The sequence below is a fragment of the Hirundo rustica genome, chromosome 2 (genome assembly GCF_015227805.2).
Source record: "Hirundo rustica isolate bHirRus1 chromosome 2, bHirRus1.pri.v3, whole genome shotgun sequence".
Classification (NCBI taxonomy): domain Eukaryota; kingdom Metazoa; phylum Chordata; class Aves; order Passeriformes; family Hirundinidae; genus Hirundo; species Hirundo rustica.
This window is the reverse complement of record NC_053451.1, coordinates 47,542,298-47,559,567: the sequence shown is the minus strand read 5'-3', so window position 1 is coordinate 47,559,567 and position 17,270 is coordinate 47,542,298. Positions and strand designations below refer to the sequence as shown.

Below are 17,270 nucleotides of genomic sequence, written 5' to 3'. Positions count from 1 at the left end.
GATCTGACTGTGCTAGGAGCAGAAGGTTGGACTGAAGACCTCCAGAGGTCCTGTCCAACCTGAATTATCCTATTATGGTATGCTCTTGCAGTTGCCCTGTACACCAGTCCAACCACAGGTGTGGTATGTCTGCATGCAGGTAATGCATCAATAGTCCGGTGGTTTGACTGGTCAGCAGCGGGGTAAATAGACTCGTGGGACCAATTCTGGTGTCAAGTAACATTTATGAAAACCTGACATGCCCCAGATTCAGTGAACCCATCTATAGTCACAGATGGATGATGCAGGCACAAATACACCTGTGCCATGCCTACTCTTCAGTTTCTGAAGCCAACCTACCCATACACCCTAGAGTAAGCTGGGCACTTGCCAAATCACAACATTATGAAACAAGGAGAGGCACATGCCTCTCAGCATGTTCGCCCTTGTTATATTTTCTCTTTGCTCCTCTGTGTCTCTGTACATTTGGAATGTAAGCTCTTCAGAAGGTAGAATAGGGTATCTTAGTGTCTCACATATTGACTGAGGAGGCAAAGTGCCTCTGACTTGTATTCTTAGATGTTGTGGTGGTACAAATGCTATGCAATAACCACAACTTCATGCTCTGAGAGATTTTCAGGACAGGGAAATGATTCTACCTGTTCAACCGATGTACCTCTGTAAGAAAAGGATCCATTCTTTAGTGAAGCCCTTAGGAGATACTGTAGGTGCCATTTCTCTTGGCAGAATATTCCAACCATTAATGTCTTCCACTGATAAAAAATGTGCGCCATTTGTAATTAAATTTTGTTTCATTTCAGTTTATAGGTATTTTTCATGTTTTGCCTCTCACTGTGCAAGATTGAAGATCACTGTAGACACCTTCCAGTCTTTTCGAAAAGTCAAGCAGATTCTGCTCTTTAAGTCTCTCCATACGAAGAATTTTCTCCTGCTTCAAATAATTTCTCAGCACTCTTTTGACAACAAGGGCACCAGAGGCTAGTGCAGTATTACCACAAAAATCTGTTCAATGCCATATCTGAAGGGAAAATAATCTCTTCCTGCTTGCCACATCTCTGGTTCCCTTGTTATATAGGCAAGGATTCCCTTATTTTCCTATACCATAGCATTAGACTGGCCCCTGGCCACTCTAAATTTCTTTTCAGTCACTGCTGTGCACAAGAAAGCCCCTTATCTCTGCAGATGTGACCTGTTCACTGTATTTTTAAGTCACTCTACTTGAGTATATATCGAAATACAACGTATCTGAATGGGATGAATTTACGAAACAATGCAGATCTTACAATAACCCCAGACTGAATTTAATTTCTCATTTAGCTACTCTTTCTATTTTGACAGCATATCAATTTTGCTCTCTCAGTGAGGAAAATACAATTACCGCTATTTGTTTTTCCCACTGTTGGGAAAAACTCTCCTGCCAGCTTTCCTGAGTAACTTTACCCTACAATGCTACTGTTCATGGCATCCCATCTACCAGTTTCCTGAATAAACTTGCCTGATCCTCTGAATCCGGGGTTGATTATTGTTGCTATATTATGTGAGCTTTTGTGAGATGTTTATAGCTCTGACTGAATTTTCCCACAGCCTTCTGATGTAAACATCTTGTTTTCCACATTCCTTTCTGATGATAGTCAACTGAAGGACTTCTAGCCTGGCCAGTGGGATGGAGAGGTGGTAGCCTTGTTCTCCAATCCTGGTCATTCTTCAAAACCTATAAAAGCGAGGTCTTTGTAAACAGTAAACTTCTTTCTTCTTCAGCCTTCATCTTGTGGAGCCAAATCTGTGAGTATTTACTCGTGTCCACTAGCGACAGATAATCTCCTCCTCCCCTTCCTCAGCCTGCACAGGATCATGTACTCCACTCCTCAGTCACTACAACCAGGTCAGTTACCGTGCTGATCTATGTCAATTACATTCTGTTTTCAAAACTCTGGAGCCTCAAGTGTACACAAACACATGCACAGTCCTGGTCTACCCACCCTATTTTTCCTTAGCTCACCAAATATACTTAAGTTTTGAATAATTCCAGTTGTCCCAAAGGGCTTGATTAAGACAGTTACGGGATGATTTTCAATTCTATTCCTGATTTCCTCATATTATACTCTAGTTTAATGGTTGCTCATATAGAAAGTGTTTCTCTAGTTCCCCTCATTCTATGTGGCATGAGTTCAGTTTGCTTATAACTCAGCAACACAGCTTACACAGAACAAAATTGGTCTCTCTGTATGTTACTAATTTAGCATCTTCCCAGCTGCTCTGCTTAGTCTCCAACCACGATTACCCACACCTGCCAGATACATGCCAGCACAGCCATACATTCTCCACCCTTTTTGAAATGTAATCCAATAATAACTGAAATAGCTCCAAAATAACTGAATTTTTGCCTTGGAACTAGAGACAGAAAGAGCACTTCACAACAAGTATATTTTACTTTCTTTCTCTAATTTATGGGCAGGAAGAAACTTCTAGGCAATCTCTGACTTTCCAGTTGAGTGCCTTTCAAAATTTCCTGCGGTATTCTTTGGCCTGTACAGTTCCACTTGATGCCACATAATTGGTTCCAAACTGAATTATCTCCCAGATAATGGTATCAGCTTCTGCAAAAGTGCAATTGCTTTTTGTGCTTTTCTGCTTCAGGGAGACACCCTACTGCCTTATATTTTTTCATGTCATGTTTTGAAATTTGGTCTGTTGTGGATGACACAGGAATATCTGTTGTGGTGGGTCTGATTAATACTATGAGGAATTGTTTTGGAGATGTTTCTGGCAGCAAATGTATTTCAGTAGATGAACTGCTGGATATCTGAAGGTTTGACTCTTCTGCTAAGTACCCATTCTTGCCTTTTTTTTCTCATAAATGGCCAATCCACTACTTTTGTTTCTATTCTTTCTCATTCCCCGGATGCTGTCCTCCCCCATGGTTTCTGTGGCAACAGTTTCAGAATGTAGTCATCCAAGAGGTGTTCATTTCCTCAGCTACTATACTTTTGAACTATACAATTCTAAATAACAGGTATCATATAAAATGGTTTTATGTAATATTTCAGGATATTTCAGGTTGCAGTGGAGCTCATTTATGTTATTTTCTAAAGTCATATTCTATATCTTTCAGCTGAAGGAAAATTTACTGTTCTGTTAACTTAGTTGCTAAAGAACATTTACTTCTGAAGATCGTAGAAATTGTAATGATTTAATGTTATAGATATTAAAATGCATTTTTTACAGCGAATAGCCGTATTTATGATCAAGACCTTGTGTGCATTGACATTGTTCTGTATAATAATGCATCTTGATCCACTAGATTTTTCCTAGGTATGAAAAAAGACAGGGTGGCAGGCATCTTGGCTAGCTTTGTGCTTCTTCGGTGCCGGTATCAACACCTTGAACAAGTCATCCAGATTCCCTCTTACAATCTACAGACAACCAACATAGTGAAGCTCTTTCTCAAGCAGGTCCCTCGGTTACCTGGTATGACTACTCTACGCATCAGCTTTATTTTCCCAGATGTATGAAGCTGGGGCACTGTGGTGGTCCCTTCCAGCCTGACCCATCCTGCGATTCAGTGGTCAGGTGTTGGAATAGGTCGCCCAGGGAGGTGGCGGAGGTGTTTTAAGAGGCGTCTCGATCCGGCGTTGGGTGACGTGCTCTAGGGGTCACAGTGCTGGGCGGACGGCTGGACCGAAGATCTTAGGGATCTCTTCTAACCGTGACGATTCGATGACTCTGTGTTAACTCTCGGGCCACCGACGGAGCTGCCGGCGGGCTCCGCGCGTCCCGCGGCGGTGGGCGCTGCGGGCCGAGCCCGTCCGGCGGCGGTGGGCGCTGCGGGCCGAGCCCGTCCGGCGGGGCGGTGCGGAGCGGAGCGGGGCGGCGCGGCGCGGCGGGGGCCGGGCGCTGACCCGGCGGGAGGCGGGGGCGGTGCCGGGCGGGGCGGGAGCGCCGGCAGCCGGCGGCGCGGGCGGCGGGAGCGGGGCTGCGCGGCGGCGGTGGGAGCTGCGCGCCCGGCCGCGGGGGCCCCGCGCCGCGGGGGCGGGAGCTGCCCCCGCCGCCTGCCTGCCTGCCTGCCTGCCTGCTTGCTTTCCTTTCTTCCTCCTCTGCCTCCCTTCCTTCCCTGCCTCCCTCCCTTCCCTGCTCCTCCTGCTCCCGCCCGGCCCGGCCCGGCTCCGCTCGGCTCGGCGCTGTGATTGGGCGGAAGATGGCGCTGGGCGGATGGAAATCCTAATGACAGTCTCCAAAATCGCCTCCATCTGTACCATGGTGAGCGGGGGGCCGGGGCTGTGGACGCGGGCGGTGGAGCGGGCTGCGGGGGAGGCCGGGCGGGGGTGCGGCGCGGGAGCGCTGCCGTGGGTGGCGGTCGGGAGCGGAGCGGGGTTAATCGGCTTTGGGAGACTCAGCCTGGATGAGGGGGCTGGGCTGGGCTGGGCTGGGCGGCGAAGCGGGGTCCCGGCTGCGGAGCAGGGGCTGGAGCGCGGGGGGGACCGGGCACAGCTTTCCCCAGAGTTCGCCGAAAGCGGGGGCAGCGCTCCAGGGCATCGCCTCCGGTGCGGGGCTGCCTATTGCGGGCGTGCGGTGGTCACGGTCGGGTTTCTGGAAGCGCCCGCCTTCTCCCGGCACACTCCGTGGCGTCCCTGCTCTCCTTGCGAGTGCAGCGCTCGTGTGCTGGGGCTGGAATCGCCCACCCGCGGGCGGGTGCTCCCCGGGCTAGCGGGACGCGTGCGGCATCCCATCCCGCCCGTGTCATCTGACCGGGGCGCGTCCAGCCAGAGCCCGACAGGAGGCTTCTCCCTGCGGTTGCTTTCTCGTTACTCTCCCGTGATGAATTAGAGCCGTAAGCAGAAGCACAGATACCGCAGGTGTGATAAGGCTCTCTTGGGTTGTTTTAAAGAGGGGCGAGGAGCTCTGTGGATTCGCCGATGGAGGAGTGATGAATTTAAGGAAGGAAATATCCCTTAGTCAGTAGAAGTTATTGCTTGTCATGGAAGAGATGTGCTGATGCTTCATAACAGAAATTCTTACATTTGTGCTTTCTTCTACCTATTCCACGGCCATGTGAAAGTTCTTGTTATCAAATCTGTTTCCACAGGGAAAGGGAAGGGATGCATAAGGGGAAGAACATCTCTGTCATCTACTCTGTTAATTTGCTCAATTGCCGTTATGATGTCTCATGACATCAAACAGTGGGAAATGCTTACGTTTCATATTACTGGAAACTGATTTATGTTTTTCATAAATTTGCTGCAAAGAGGCTTTAATGTCTCAAACAGATACTGCAGAGGTAGCCTGTTACTCCAGAGGTAAATCAGAGAGAATTTTGAGTGAATATCTGTATGCCTATAGGATGAGATTGCTCAGGTGGTGTTTAGTCACTGGAATAATGGTGGGGTTTTTTTTGACGTGGGAGACGATATCTTTTAGTTTGGAATTGGAAGAGCCTGTCTTCTTGAATTTATCAGCTGTGTGTTTATCAGGTGTCATACTGACATCTTTATGCGGCCAGATTTGTAAGACACGTACCTTGTGCTTCAGGAGTTTCTATTCTCTGAGGAAAGGCTTCAGATTATTGAGGGATCGGTGTGATTGCTCCCTGAGCCGGGGCGATCTTTTATTGCAGTTCTGGCTGACATCTTTTCACCGAGAGTTGGCTGCTGGCCTTTGTGTCAGCATAAATTCAGTGCTGGCCTCTTGATTTGGGTCAAGTGTGAGACCTCACTGCTCTGCTTCTGGACCGTAGGTCTGGACTGGACAGGCAGATAGTTTAAGATTATTCTCTATGTATGTTTATTAGAAATGATGTTATGTCACTGAGATGTAGGTCAATCCTGAAACAAAATTTTCAACTAAAATCTTATTACTAACTAAGGGGTCTGTATCCATAAAGCTGAAGTTTTGATGGCAGTTAGATATCGTCTGTCCAGTCACTGTCGTGTGCGCTGAGGTGGATAAACTCCAGGCATAAGATTTTTGCTGGGCCTTTCTGATCCATGAGCTTTAACAGCTCTATGATACAGGACACCTAGCACAGGATACCAGCTGTAAAAACTTTTCAGCAGTTAATGTCAGATTGTGCTTAAACGTATATCTGTAAAGATAGTGTGGAGGAGCACTTGGTATTTACTGTGGTGTTGCTCAGGACAGTGTCGTTGAGGTGAGGCAGATCTTTTTAATTCTAACAAGAGTCAAATATGTTTAAGCATATGTTTTACAAAATTGAAGAGCATTATAATTGCTGAGTAATACTATTTTTTTCTTGCAATGCTTCTTCATGTCAGCACACTTTGATAGCGTGCCAGACAATTACCTAAGAATCCTTACAAGTTTTTTTTACCTTTTCCCATGCCTCTTATAAGACCTCTCAGACTGTTCTGTCTTATTTTGATTACTTAGTACAAAACCAGAAACAGGCAATTTTTGTCAAGAGACAGGTTGTGCCTACACAAAACTAGCATGCATGTGCACTTATAGTCTGTAACAGAGCAGTCTAGAACTATATTGAAGAAACTCTTCCACTGTAGTTCTGCAATTCATTACTTCCTTTTAAATCTGAATTCAAGTTTTGCTTCTGCTGATCCATTTATATTTTATGTGTCTTACCCTTGTTGTTCAAGCCCCAAATATTGTAAAGCAGTGTATTATGTTTTACAGTATGGGCAGGCTGTGTGGGTACAATGAAGAGTGATAACCAGTATGTTTAGTTTGTCTGTGGTACCTTTTGGGGATGATCTCCCAAGAGGGACAAGCTGTCTGTGTTGGTTGGTACCTTTGTATATGTGCATTAGTCCGTTGATCTATATCCCAGTGTTCATACCAATGTTAACAGAGCTCTTTCTGCAGTAGTGTGTCCTAGTGTTGTATCGCTTTTCAGCTTCCTTAGAATTCATTGCTCTCACCATTCACATGCTTCCTTGTGCTGTAGTAAGTCTTAATTACAAGGCTGGAGATTGTGGAAAAGCACTGAAAATAGCTTTGCCCTTGAGAGCTTTAGCCACTGTTCTTGTTGCAAAATGGATGAGGTTAAAATTGTGTGGTCTACTTTTCAAAATTATTTTTAAAGTCTTTGCAGTAAAAGTAGAACTTGGTCTTTACTTTCATCCATGAGTTAAAACTGCCTTAAAAGTCTTATCTGACTGAACTATATGGGATTTTTATGCATGGCTGAGGAGGGAAAAAATAACCTAGGCTGACTGCAATGATGTTGTGCCCCATGCTATAATCACAGACTGCATCTAGTACTTCTGACTTCTGCTTCTGTTGTCTAGAATCCAGGAAGCACTTGCCAGCAGTTAAAAGGCATCAAGCCTTTGAGTAGCTGAAGTAAAGAGAAGATAGAAAGTACATTTGTAGCTTAAAAGCTGTGAAAAGCCTCCAAGATATCAGTTTCAGACATACACAAGGAAGTCGTAATGGTAGTAGTACTTGTTTTCAAGTGTTTCTTCTAGAGAGTGGTTGGTGATGTTGGCAAAACCTGAAAAAGAGCGATGATATTTTAAAACTATGCTAATCTAGAAGCTGTAGCATTAGACATCAAAATCTTCATGTTTTGTGTGTTTGTCTATGCATTCCCTTCTCTGTCTGCCAGCTCAGCATCTTGCATGCAGGGTCTGTCACGGAATGTCCTCAGTGATTGTTTCAGCCCCCCAGCACACTCACATCAAATGCATGGTTTGTGGTTTAGATGTTGATTTCGTGATGTAACAGTGTGCTCTGCATGAGGACTTCCGCTTATCTTACAATGCAAATTTTTGTTCTGCTTTTGAAAGGATTAAGACGTGTGGAGTCACGTTGAATACCTGGCTGTTGTCCTTTTCCTGCTGCCTCCTCTGGAGGGGCACTGGCACTAGCACCCTTTTGCCAGCTTCAGTCACATTGCACAAGGGTGAAGGCGTTTCAGAGGTACCAGAGTTCAAACTAGCATGTGTGGGAAAAGGCGTCTTAGAGGAAACAGACCCTGGAAGTGCCCAGCTGAGGGAAGGTTAAAGTGCACCTACCTTGAGTGTCGTAGCAGAGCTTTATAAAAACTCCCAGTTGCGGGAAAATTTTCTATCTAACTGTGAGAGAGGTGTGGATTTATGGGCTTTCTTACTGCTTCGGGAATTGTTAGTTTACAATACAATTTCAAACCTGATTGTGAAATCTACACTTGAAGTAAATTGATGTTTGCCAGAGTCTGCAGCCAACCAGCAATGATGTATTCAATCCTGTTCCTTCTAATTGCACTGTCTCCTCTGAAGCACAGATTATAATACTTAAACATTAATTGGTGATCAGGTTAACAGATTCCACAGGAAAGCATACGGAGGACCCATGCTGGAAGAAACCCATGCTGGAGAATTGAAGCAAGGAAAGAAAAGTTACGGGAAAACAGCTTCAAAATGAGGAGGTGACAGAAAAAAAAGCCAGCAGAGAAGGAAAGGACCAAAGCAACACAGAGGAAACAGCAGTGTTGTGGCATTCCTTTACCCGGCTGTCTGACTTGCTCGCGTAGCGCAGTTGGCAAGAAGGAACATGTGCTGTGTCTCAGCCGCTGCATTTCACCCTGGCACGATGACCTGGATCCGCCGTGCTCCGTGGACTGGAGTGTTCAGGCACGTGCTCCGTTGTGGTGGCTCTGTTGCAAGCTCAGGAGATTTTGGAGAAGTATTTGTTAGGCAGTTGGGGTAGGAGCTCACACCGCGGTGGGGGGGTTCACTCGACTGTTGGGAGTTCTTATCAGGAGATAAACACGACACTAAGAATCAAGCTGTCATCATTTTTCTAGCTGTCATATGCTACAATGTGGTAATAAAAGATGAATATTTCTATTTGGTCTTTAGAATACTGGGTTTGTGGCACGTTAATTCAGGCACGTTTGTTTCCAATTTTCATCAAAATAGGAATGTGACTCTAAATATAAAACAATTGTCAAATATGAAACAAAAAGAAAAAATTCTTCAAGTTACGCAGTTGTAAAGCAGTATTTGTACCAGCACGGGGAGTTATTTAGTTGACATATTACTTATTTGGACCATTTTATTTATGTAAGTGTTCCGTATTCTTTTTTACCCGCATACCTGTGTATTTTCATCTCGCACGTTCTGAGCACAAAGAAACAATGAAATACGAATTTGGGCTCTCATCTTGGCAGCAGAATTTTTAGCTGTGTCAGTGGGAAGAGCTGATCCCGTTACTAGACAACGCTTGAATGTTTAGATGGGTCAGTTATGTAGTCTTTGTATTTACTTTTTACATTCTTGAGGCAACTAATTTGCGTTAAAACGTCTAGGAATGATTCTGGAAAAATGTGGCAAAAGGGGCTTTTCTCTTCAAATTTCTTGAGGGGAAGAGGTGTATCAGGTGTAAGGCATAACATTTTTTTCATAGCTTAAGAAGATTGCCAATGTAAAGTGCTTTTAACAAATAGCTTATTTCAGTAAGATCTATCTGATCTTTCAGTTGAGGGGAAAAAAAGAATCGAGATCTTTTCTGCTGTGTAAAACCAGAAGGTTTTAATAACTTAAGCAGACCAGAATAAACATTTTTACCATCTTTTATAAACTCAAATTCTTTTTATGATTCCATGAAAATGGGAAGTTTTAAAAGCAATGTATTTGTTTTCTGAAACTGGAATTAATAAGTAATAAAAGCATACGAAACATACCACAGGATGCAGTTTATCAAAAACAATGAGCAAATGTGTTTTCCCCACTTGCCCTACATTTTGGCTAGTTAAATGAGTCTAATTTTTCTGAATTACTAACTTGTCTTTTACTTCAGTCTTCAAAAGGATACACCATCATACACTTTTATATACAAGGAAGTGTGACTAGATCTAGTTGCTGTGAAAGAAAATACATTGTGGAAGTTCAGTGGGACTTGAAAAGATGGGTTTGGTAGACATACAAAAGGTGAAGAGAAATTAATTTTGTGGTTTGATATAATCTTCCTTACCCAGGCAGAGGTGTTTTTACTTCATACTCAAAAAATCTTTTGTCTTATCTGCACATGATAAGAGTATGCAGGACTATGTCTTAGACTGCTTAAGAAAATAACACTGTTTGGAAGTATTTAAAAAGCGTTAACTGAAACTATCCAAATATTTCATATATTAATAATGCATGTTCTTTTGCAAAGAAATGAACAACAAGGGTTATTGAATACCCCTCATATTTCACTGCTACTTCCTGGCTAGAAACAGTATCAAAAGAATTGTATTTTAGTTTTGGTTGCAATTGAAGCAACAAATATAAGCTGATTTAAGACAGCTGTTCTCTTTGCTCTTAATCCTGATTCATATGAATACACAGAAATGTATGATTTCACATATTCTGATAAAACATGACTGGAAGAGTGGAATTCTGCGTTTCTTCTTTAACAGAGAATTCCTTCAGTCACAGTGCTTTAATTGGTACATTGGGCTGTGAAACACTGTGTATTTTCACTAGTGGCACAGAAAAGGAAGACTCTTCTAATAGATTTAAAAAAAAATAAAAGAGTGAAACCACTTGTGAGTACTTCTGTACTGAGATTTATTTTTGCAAATTGTAAATAATCCCATTATTTTTACACTTGTTCAGGAACATTTTCATTCCTGATTACTGAGTTTCCCTTTTACTTGTAATGCCCTTTCGTCATTAGAATGAGTAATATTTCTGTGTTGTGTGGTGGTATTGTTCATTTACCTATAGCTAAAATCATGTTTAAAAAATTTGGCTTACATATACTTGTGCAACATGGTTGAGTCATTTGAGTCGCCTTTAATCAGTGTTGTTCCTTGCTTCTTGAGTGATGTGGAGAGCACTGTAGGGAAGGATCTAGCATAGTGAATGTGTGAAGGGAGAAATGGATCTTCAGGATGCTGGTGACAAATGCAAGTTTTCAGACAAGAAATTAGTTTTAAAGGTGAAATTCTGATTTTAATCAGGAAATTTACAGCTTAGTCAAACTAGAGGCTAAAGCTGTTTAACAACTGAAAAGGTGACCCACCAATCTATCAGCTGATCTTTATTCTAGGAAGGGATGGATCAAGCCCCCCCTATCCCAGGCCAATAAGGTGTGTAAGCTTCCAAGCACGTTAGGCTGGGTATGAATCAAGCCTTTGTAAGGGAAATTGTGCCTGCTAGGTTGGATGCTAATGACAAGGTAGGACACTTTAAAACTGCAATTGTTTGCCTGCTTGCTGACATGTTTTTAGACAGTATTCTTAACGTAGGGTGGCATCCCAATTTACCATGCTTCGGGTTGCATTTTGGGAGCGGTCTTAGAGTGCACAAATTAGATGGCTGCAGCTGGTGTTCAGTCACAAAGCCAGCCTGTAACTAATCTGGCAGGAATGCTCTGAAACCCAAGGTGTGCATGTCGGGTCCTGAGCACCAACTGATTCGTTTTACAGATCGGCTCCAGTTATCTTATCCCTGTGTCAGCTGTTGGTGTGTCTCAGAAGGACTAGTTCAACATGTAACACCACAACAGCGTGGCCTCTGAGGCTGTGAGAGAAGGCAATAATAAATGGCATTTAGTGATACTGTTCCAGCAAGTGAAAAACTAAACAAACGCATCTGCATCTGTCTGTGCTTTGGTTTTTTCCACCCTTTTTCATTGAAATGTACAGTATCCTCAGGCTTTTTAGTTTATTTTAGAAATTTGGCATGATGTATATTTGTAAAACATGAAAATCAGGGAAATACAACTGTACACATTTCAAAGATAATACACCTTCCTATTCCACTTTATTTCCTGGGCTTTGATTCCACTAAACAAATAAACCCCTCATCTAGTTAGTGTTGAATATGTTGATTTGTACAAAACTCAAGATCTTTTAAAAATGAAAGTTGAGAAATGTAATTAAGGGACTTCCATGACAAACACAGATTCTTATCCCTTCATTAAGAAATTGACATTTAAAGCAAAATTTATAAATCCAATGGTATAGCTTCTTTTCTTTAACTTCATGGAGGAGATAAAGCAATTAATGTTGAACATGATTAAATAAAGGTTATGTGACATCATTTTGATGGATGAAATCTGCAGTAGTTCAGTTTTACACCTAACTTTCATTAGTTTTGTGAAGATTGTTATGTAATCATTGATAGTTTAACATTGATTCCAAGATAAATTTTCAGTAACAAATTAAAAGCAAATCTTGATTTAATATCGTGTTCTTGTAAACACACCTTAGTTGCTGAACTTTCCACTTTGTAAAGCTGTGTTTCATCAACTATGAGAAATGAGTGTTCTCTGTGCCTGTACTGTTATCTCTGTGCTGGAAGGGGGTTAATATAAGGCAGTGCTTGGTTGTGTGGCTGTATAGCTTTTACACTGACACCATGCAAAAAGTGGTAAATCCCAGTAGTATTGCAATATGATCATCTTCTTGGACTTTGCTGTGCCTCTCTTGCTTCTCATTTCTGGATAATGGCCATGTGTGCTTTCCCCCCAGGACGAGGGAAATTGGAGGTGGATGTGCTGGTCAAAGTTGATGATGTTCCTTTCTGTCCCCTGTGTAATATCAAAGCCAGGTCTCAGGGTGGAGACTGAACACCTGTTGTATGTGTTACTAAGTGAGCCCCCCAGAAAAGAGAGTTTTAGTTGGGGATTTTCCCTGGGGATCCCAGTTAAGTGGCAGAGGAATAAATTCTCTACTCCACAGCATACAGCACAGCCAGAAATTTCCCAAGTCCAGTAACTCCAACTTGGCAGATGAAAAGAGAGGCACTCCCGTTTCTGCCTGAAACCTCTTCTGTCCTCATGTCCAAGAGATGGGACAGTACCATAATAGTTGGTGGTGCTGCAGTGCTCCCACCCTGCACCTGTGTCTGCATAATGCAGGAGTCAGGTGGGACTGATAGTGTGGACTGTAATCACGGCAGGGAAACACTTTGAAGCAAGGCAGAGTTAGGTTTTAAGATAGCTTTTATGGGTCAGTTGTGAACGCGCATTTTAGCGCGCTGTTCCTGTGCTTCTGCTCTTTGCAGCCAATACACTGTGCGCAGTATAAATGATTACTTTGGAGGGAGAGATGGCATCCTTTGTGACTGATGAACAGAGAGCTGTAAAGGGAAGCCTGAGTAGCTCGAGGGGTTTTATATTGGTGTAAAACATCTGTGCGGGTTTGTACTAACATTCATAAAGAACCGCATTTAGACACTGAGGATGCCATGCTTTGAAATCATGTGAAAGTCTGTGCCTTGGATGAAGCATCTTTGAATAATCGGAAAACCGCGACGATCTTGCAGTATCACAGCGTGTCTCTTATCGCCAAGTCAGATCTTTATTGTGCTAGAAAACTAAATACAGTGTTCAGGTCTATACAAACAGAAACATCACTGTTTGTGTCATAATATTTTCCTTTCAAAGATGGAATAAAGCAGCTACTCCACCCTAGCTTTGAAAAGAGAAAGAATTTCCTTAAACCTGCTCTTGAATTTATTTTTAAAGAAGTAGAGATTTTAACAGTAGCATAAAGGGCTCCCACAGTTCCTTCTTTTTTCTAGTTTATTTGTAATACTCACCTTGACGGAGCTTGTGGGTGCATTTAAATACGGCTGCAAATCTGAATTTCAGAGTCACAGAGTGCTTTCATCTTAAATGAGGGTTTATAACCCCCTTCCTCACCACTATAATCTCCATTTGAGAACACTTCCTAAAGTAATAAGCCCTGAAGCTAAATCCCCAGTAAAGGAGAGGCTTATCAAACTGGGTAATTGGAGGGGATGGGACTGATGAAAGCAGCTGGGGCTGTGCTGTGAATGAAGCAGAGCTATGATGTGTCAAGCATGGAGTTTTCCTGTCTTTTGCCCTATTCTGGTTAAAGTTTCTACCTCCTAATGGGCCTTTGAGCATGTGCTTCCAGTTTCAGTGACTTATTAAAGAAATATGGGTATTGATCTAGTATCGATACCCAACTGTGACGGACAAAAACTCTCTAACAGTTTAAAGTTAGAAAGTGTATGTTTATTACGGCCGGGCAGCGCGCGGGATAGTTCCCTAATTCGCACTGCGAAATTCACAGGTAATTACAAAGCCTTTTATTTACAAAAGTATTAAATACCCAAAATACTAATTCATACCTCTGTCACCTCCCATTCCTCACTTCCTATGCTAATTGGCAAAAAGGCTATTAAGCATGCGTAGTTTGTTTCTAAAATGAGTCGGGGGTCTATTCTGGGGAGGGGTCACCCAAAATGAGGAAGTAAGATGAGTCTTCCTTATCCTGACCTTTCTACCTTTTCAATGCATTCATGAAAAATGAATCCTTGGTAGAACTTATAGTTTCCTATGAGTTCGATGGGTCCTTTAAGCAGGAAGTCTGCTATTTACCACATTTTGTTTCTCATTACAAGCACAGCTACATAAACATAAAGCTGACAAGCAATGAGTTACTAAATCCGGGATATCTTATCTAAGATCCGGCTTCTGTTAACTGTGAACAAAGATTACCTATCTGCTTCAGCTATTTCAGCAACTTATTATCTTAACTTTCCTAAAAATCCCTAATTCTTCAAATTTAACGTCTCATCAGAACTGGTAAGGTAGTTAGGGTAAAGTTCTGCTGTACCACACTCGTACCACAGCAGATGCCACATCATCATTTCATTTGAATTGTGTATATTTTGATGCAGTTCTGATATTCATTCTGTTCCACTACTCCCTGTCTGTAATTAATCTGTGCAATCCTGTGTGCTGTTTTTAATGCAGTCTGTGATTTAATTTAATGATTGTAATATCCTACGTAATGGCTATTTGCTATGTCTTTGGTGTAAAGAATGAACTTGTTCGGGTGGAGTTGCTCCTGGTTCTTTGCTGTGTATTACGCTCTATTTTAGCTGCACTTAGACCTGCTGGAATATTCATGCTCATCTACTAGTTTCATTGAGGATATAGACAGATATCAATATATAGATATGCTTTGATGAGTGCAAAAGATTGTATACATTTCCATTTCTCTAAAAGCAATCAGTGTAAGAGCTCATCCAAAGCTAGGGGTTTTGTTGTTGTTGTTGTTTTCTGAATTTTCCAGCATACAAGTTATTTCTGTCTCTAAATAAAAAAGAAAACAACACTTTTCTTTGAAACCCAGTGTTTACTACACCAGTCCAGTCAACAGCCACAGAGTAACCAAAATACCATTCTTTGACTTCTTTTTGAGGATCAAACCCAACAGATTTTTTGGGCAAAGGCTGCAGCATTTTTAGTGCACACCATCACTAGCTGTACTGCATTTGCTTTTAGTTTTACAGAGTTCAAAGTATTTAGCGAAGCGCTTTGAACAACTTACATTTTCAATGTAAGTGAAACAGACCAGTCTCTTTGCTTCCTATGAACAATCTGCATCTCTTAAATTTTTCTGGAATGTGCTTTACGGTATGAAAATTACACTTGTTAGAAGGAGCACGCCAGCTGGCCTTGTATGACCTGCTTTGCATCTGGTATTAGTGTGAGTGTTATTAAAGTAGTTCGACTCTGGAAATAATAAGTACAGAACATCAAAACAGTGTAATTGGATGAAAACACATGGAAATTGTACAACTTTGAGATGCTTTTGAACAGCGCATATTTGGGAACATCTCTAAGGTAATTTTTAGTTGTAATCAGGTGTTTTGCTGGGTGTTTTAATGGATGGCTAATTGGTTTTGATTGTTTATCCTTGCTGAAAAGCATTTCTTTTTTTTTCCTCAGCTACTTTCGTTGTTTCCACGCTAATATTTTTCTGCTTTTGATTTTTTTCTAGGGCGCCAATGCCTCAGCTTTGGAGAAAGAGATTGGTCCGGAACAATTTCCAGTCAATGAGCACTATTTTGGTTTGGTTAATGTGAGTTTCAGACCGTAACTTACTGCTTTGAAAGGACAAGAATGGGTTGGTTAAACTACAAGACTGGGATGAGTGAATGCTTAAAATTCTGAAAGATATAATCACTGAATATTCATACTATTGAAATGGGTTTCAGTATTTAGTGTACTTGTTGAAATATGCTACTGAATTATTGAAATGGGCTCTGTATTGAAAACTTTTATTTCATTTTATTAGTTGTAGGGTAATTTTTGCATCACTTTCGTGTTATTAAAATGTGTAAGTCTTAAAGAAGGCTACTTAAAATGTGTAGCTTGTTGTTCATAGTATGCCAGTAAATAAATACATAAATGCCAATAAATTCATAAATACATATATGCCAATAAATAAATAAATGTAAAATAAATACATTAAAAGAAAAAAAATCTTGTGAAAGACTATGATGCCATGTAGCATTTATATCTGCTATTTATATTAAGATTAAAAAAAAATACAGCCCAAAGAGGAAAGCAGAAAAAAAAATATTGGATTATTTGAATCAATAAATAATTTTAGGGAATGATTTAAACTTTAATGTCTGATATTACTGATGAAAAGTACATCTTGTTAGAAATTACATTATACCGACGTGAAATATTAAATTATTCTCTTTATTTGGCTTCAGAAACTACACAGCTAATGCAGATTCATTTAACAAGAGCTATTGTCTTGCTTTTCTTAATGAAACTGATTATTTAGACGTCGTCCTGGTACTGTAACGTGTCTCTACCTCCAGGTGCTTAGCACTGACCTGGTTCGAGAATCTGCAGCCTGAGCACGCACTGTGGAGTCAGTGAACACTGATAACGTGACTTCCATGCATCTCAAAACACCATCATTAAATTCAAGTGATTTCTTTTCCTTTCTCACGGAAGCTGAAATACCCTCCGAGCGCCGCGTTATTTCTCTCGGAAGGGGGAATACAGCAGTTCCACTGTTCATACCTGTCAGTTCCGCAGCTGAGCTTAGGCTTTCCATTTTCCCAATGACAGGTTTGCGCACATCTGTTACTCTCTTGACAGATAAACTCTTTTCCTAATTTCTTGTCCAAGCCCAGAGAGGATTTAAGACTTAACAGTGGAATTGTATTGTACACCTAATCTTGAAGTTTTACATAGTTTGTACCCTTAAGGGGAGGGTAATCTTCCTAATGTGTCATGAAGATCAACAAATTCTGGCTTTTTGTACTCAAGAGGGAGTAGAAATTTGAGGGGATATCTGTCATTGCCCTCAACCATACACATAAGAGACAGGCAGCCACAGTATATCAGAGTGCTTTTAATTTTCTGTCTACTGCAGGAATTTTGCTCATTTTACCTTCAAACAATAACATTTTACAGAGTAAAATTCTTTGAATTGTAACAAATAATAAAATGGGATCTCATTACCTTTATGGCACACTGGTGCTGGTTTTCAGGTACGAAGGTTGACTAAGGAAATTCAGTAATGTTGATGCCTGAATGGTTTT

General features: G+C 41.5%; 1 protein-coding gene across 1 annotated transcript in view; it reads left to right on the top strand.

Moving 5' to 3' along the window:
* Positions 1-4,055: 4,055 nt before the first annotated feature.
* The window catches only part of USP12 (ubiquitin specific peptidase 12), a 34,242-nt gene continuing 21,027 nt past the window's right edge, over positions 4,056-17,270 (top strand). Inside the window, exons 1-2 of the mRNA XM_040056729.2 lie at positions 4,056-4,257; positions 15,704-15,784. Of these exons, the coding sequence (XP_039912663.1) occupies positions 4,210-4,257; positions 15,704-15,784 (129 nt within the window). The 5' untranslated portion in view covers positions 4,056-4,209. The remainder of the gene's footprint in view (positions 4,258-15,703; positions 15,785-17,270) is intronic.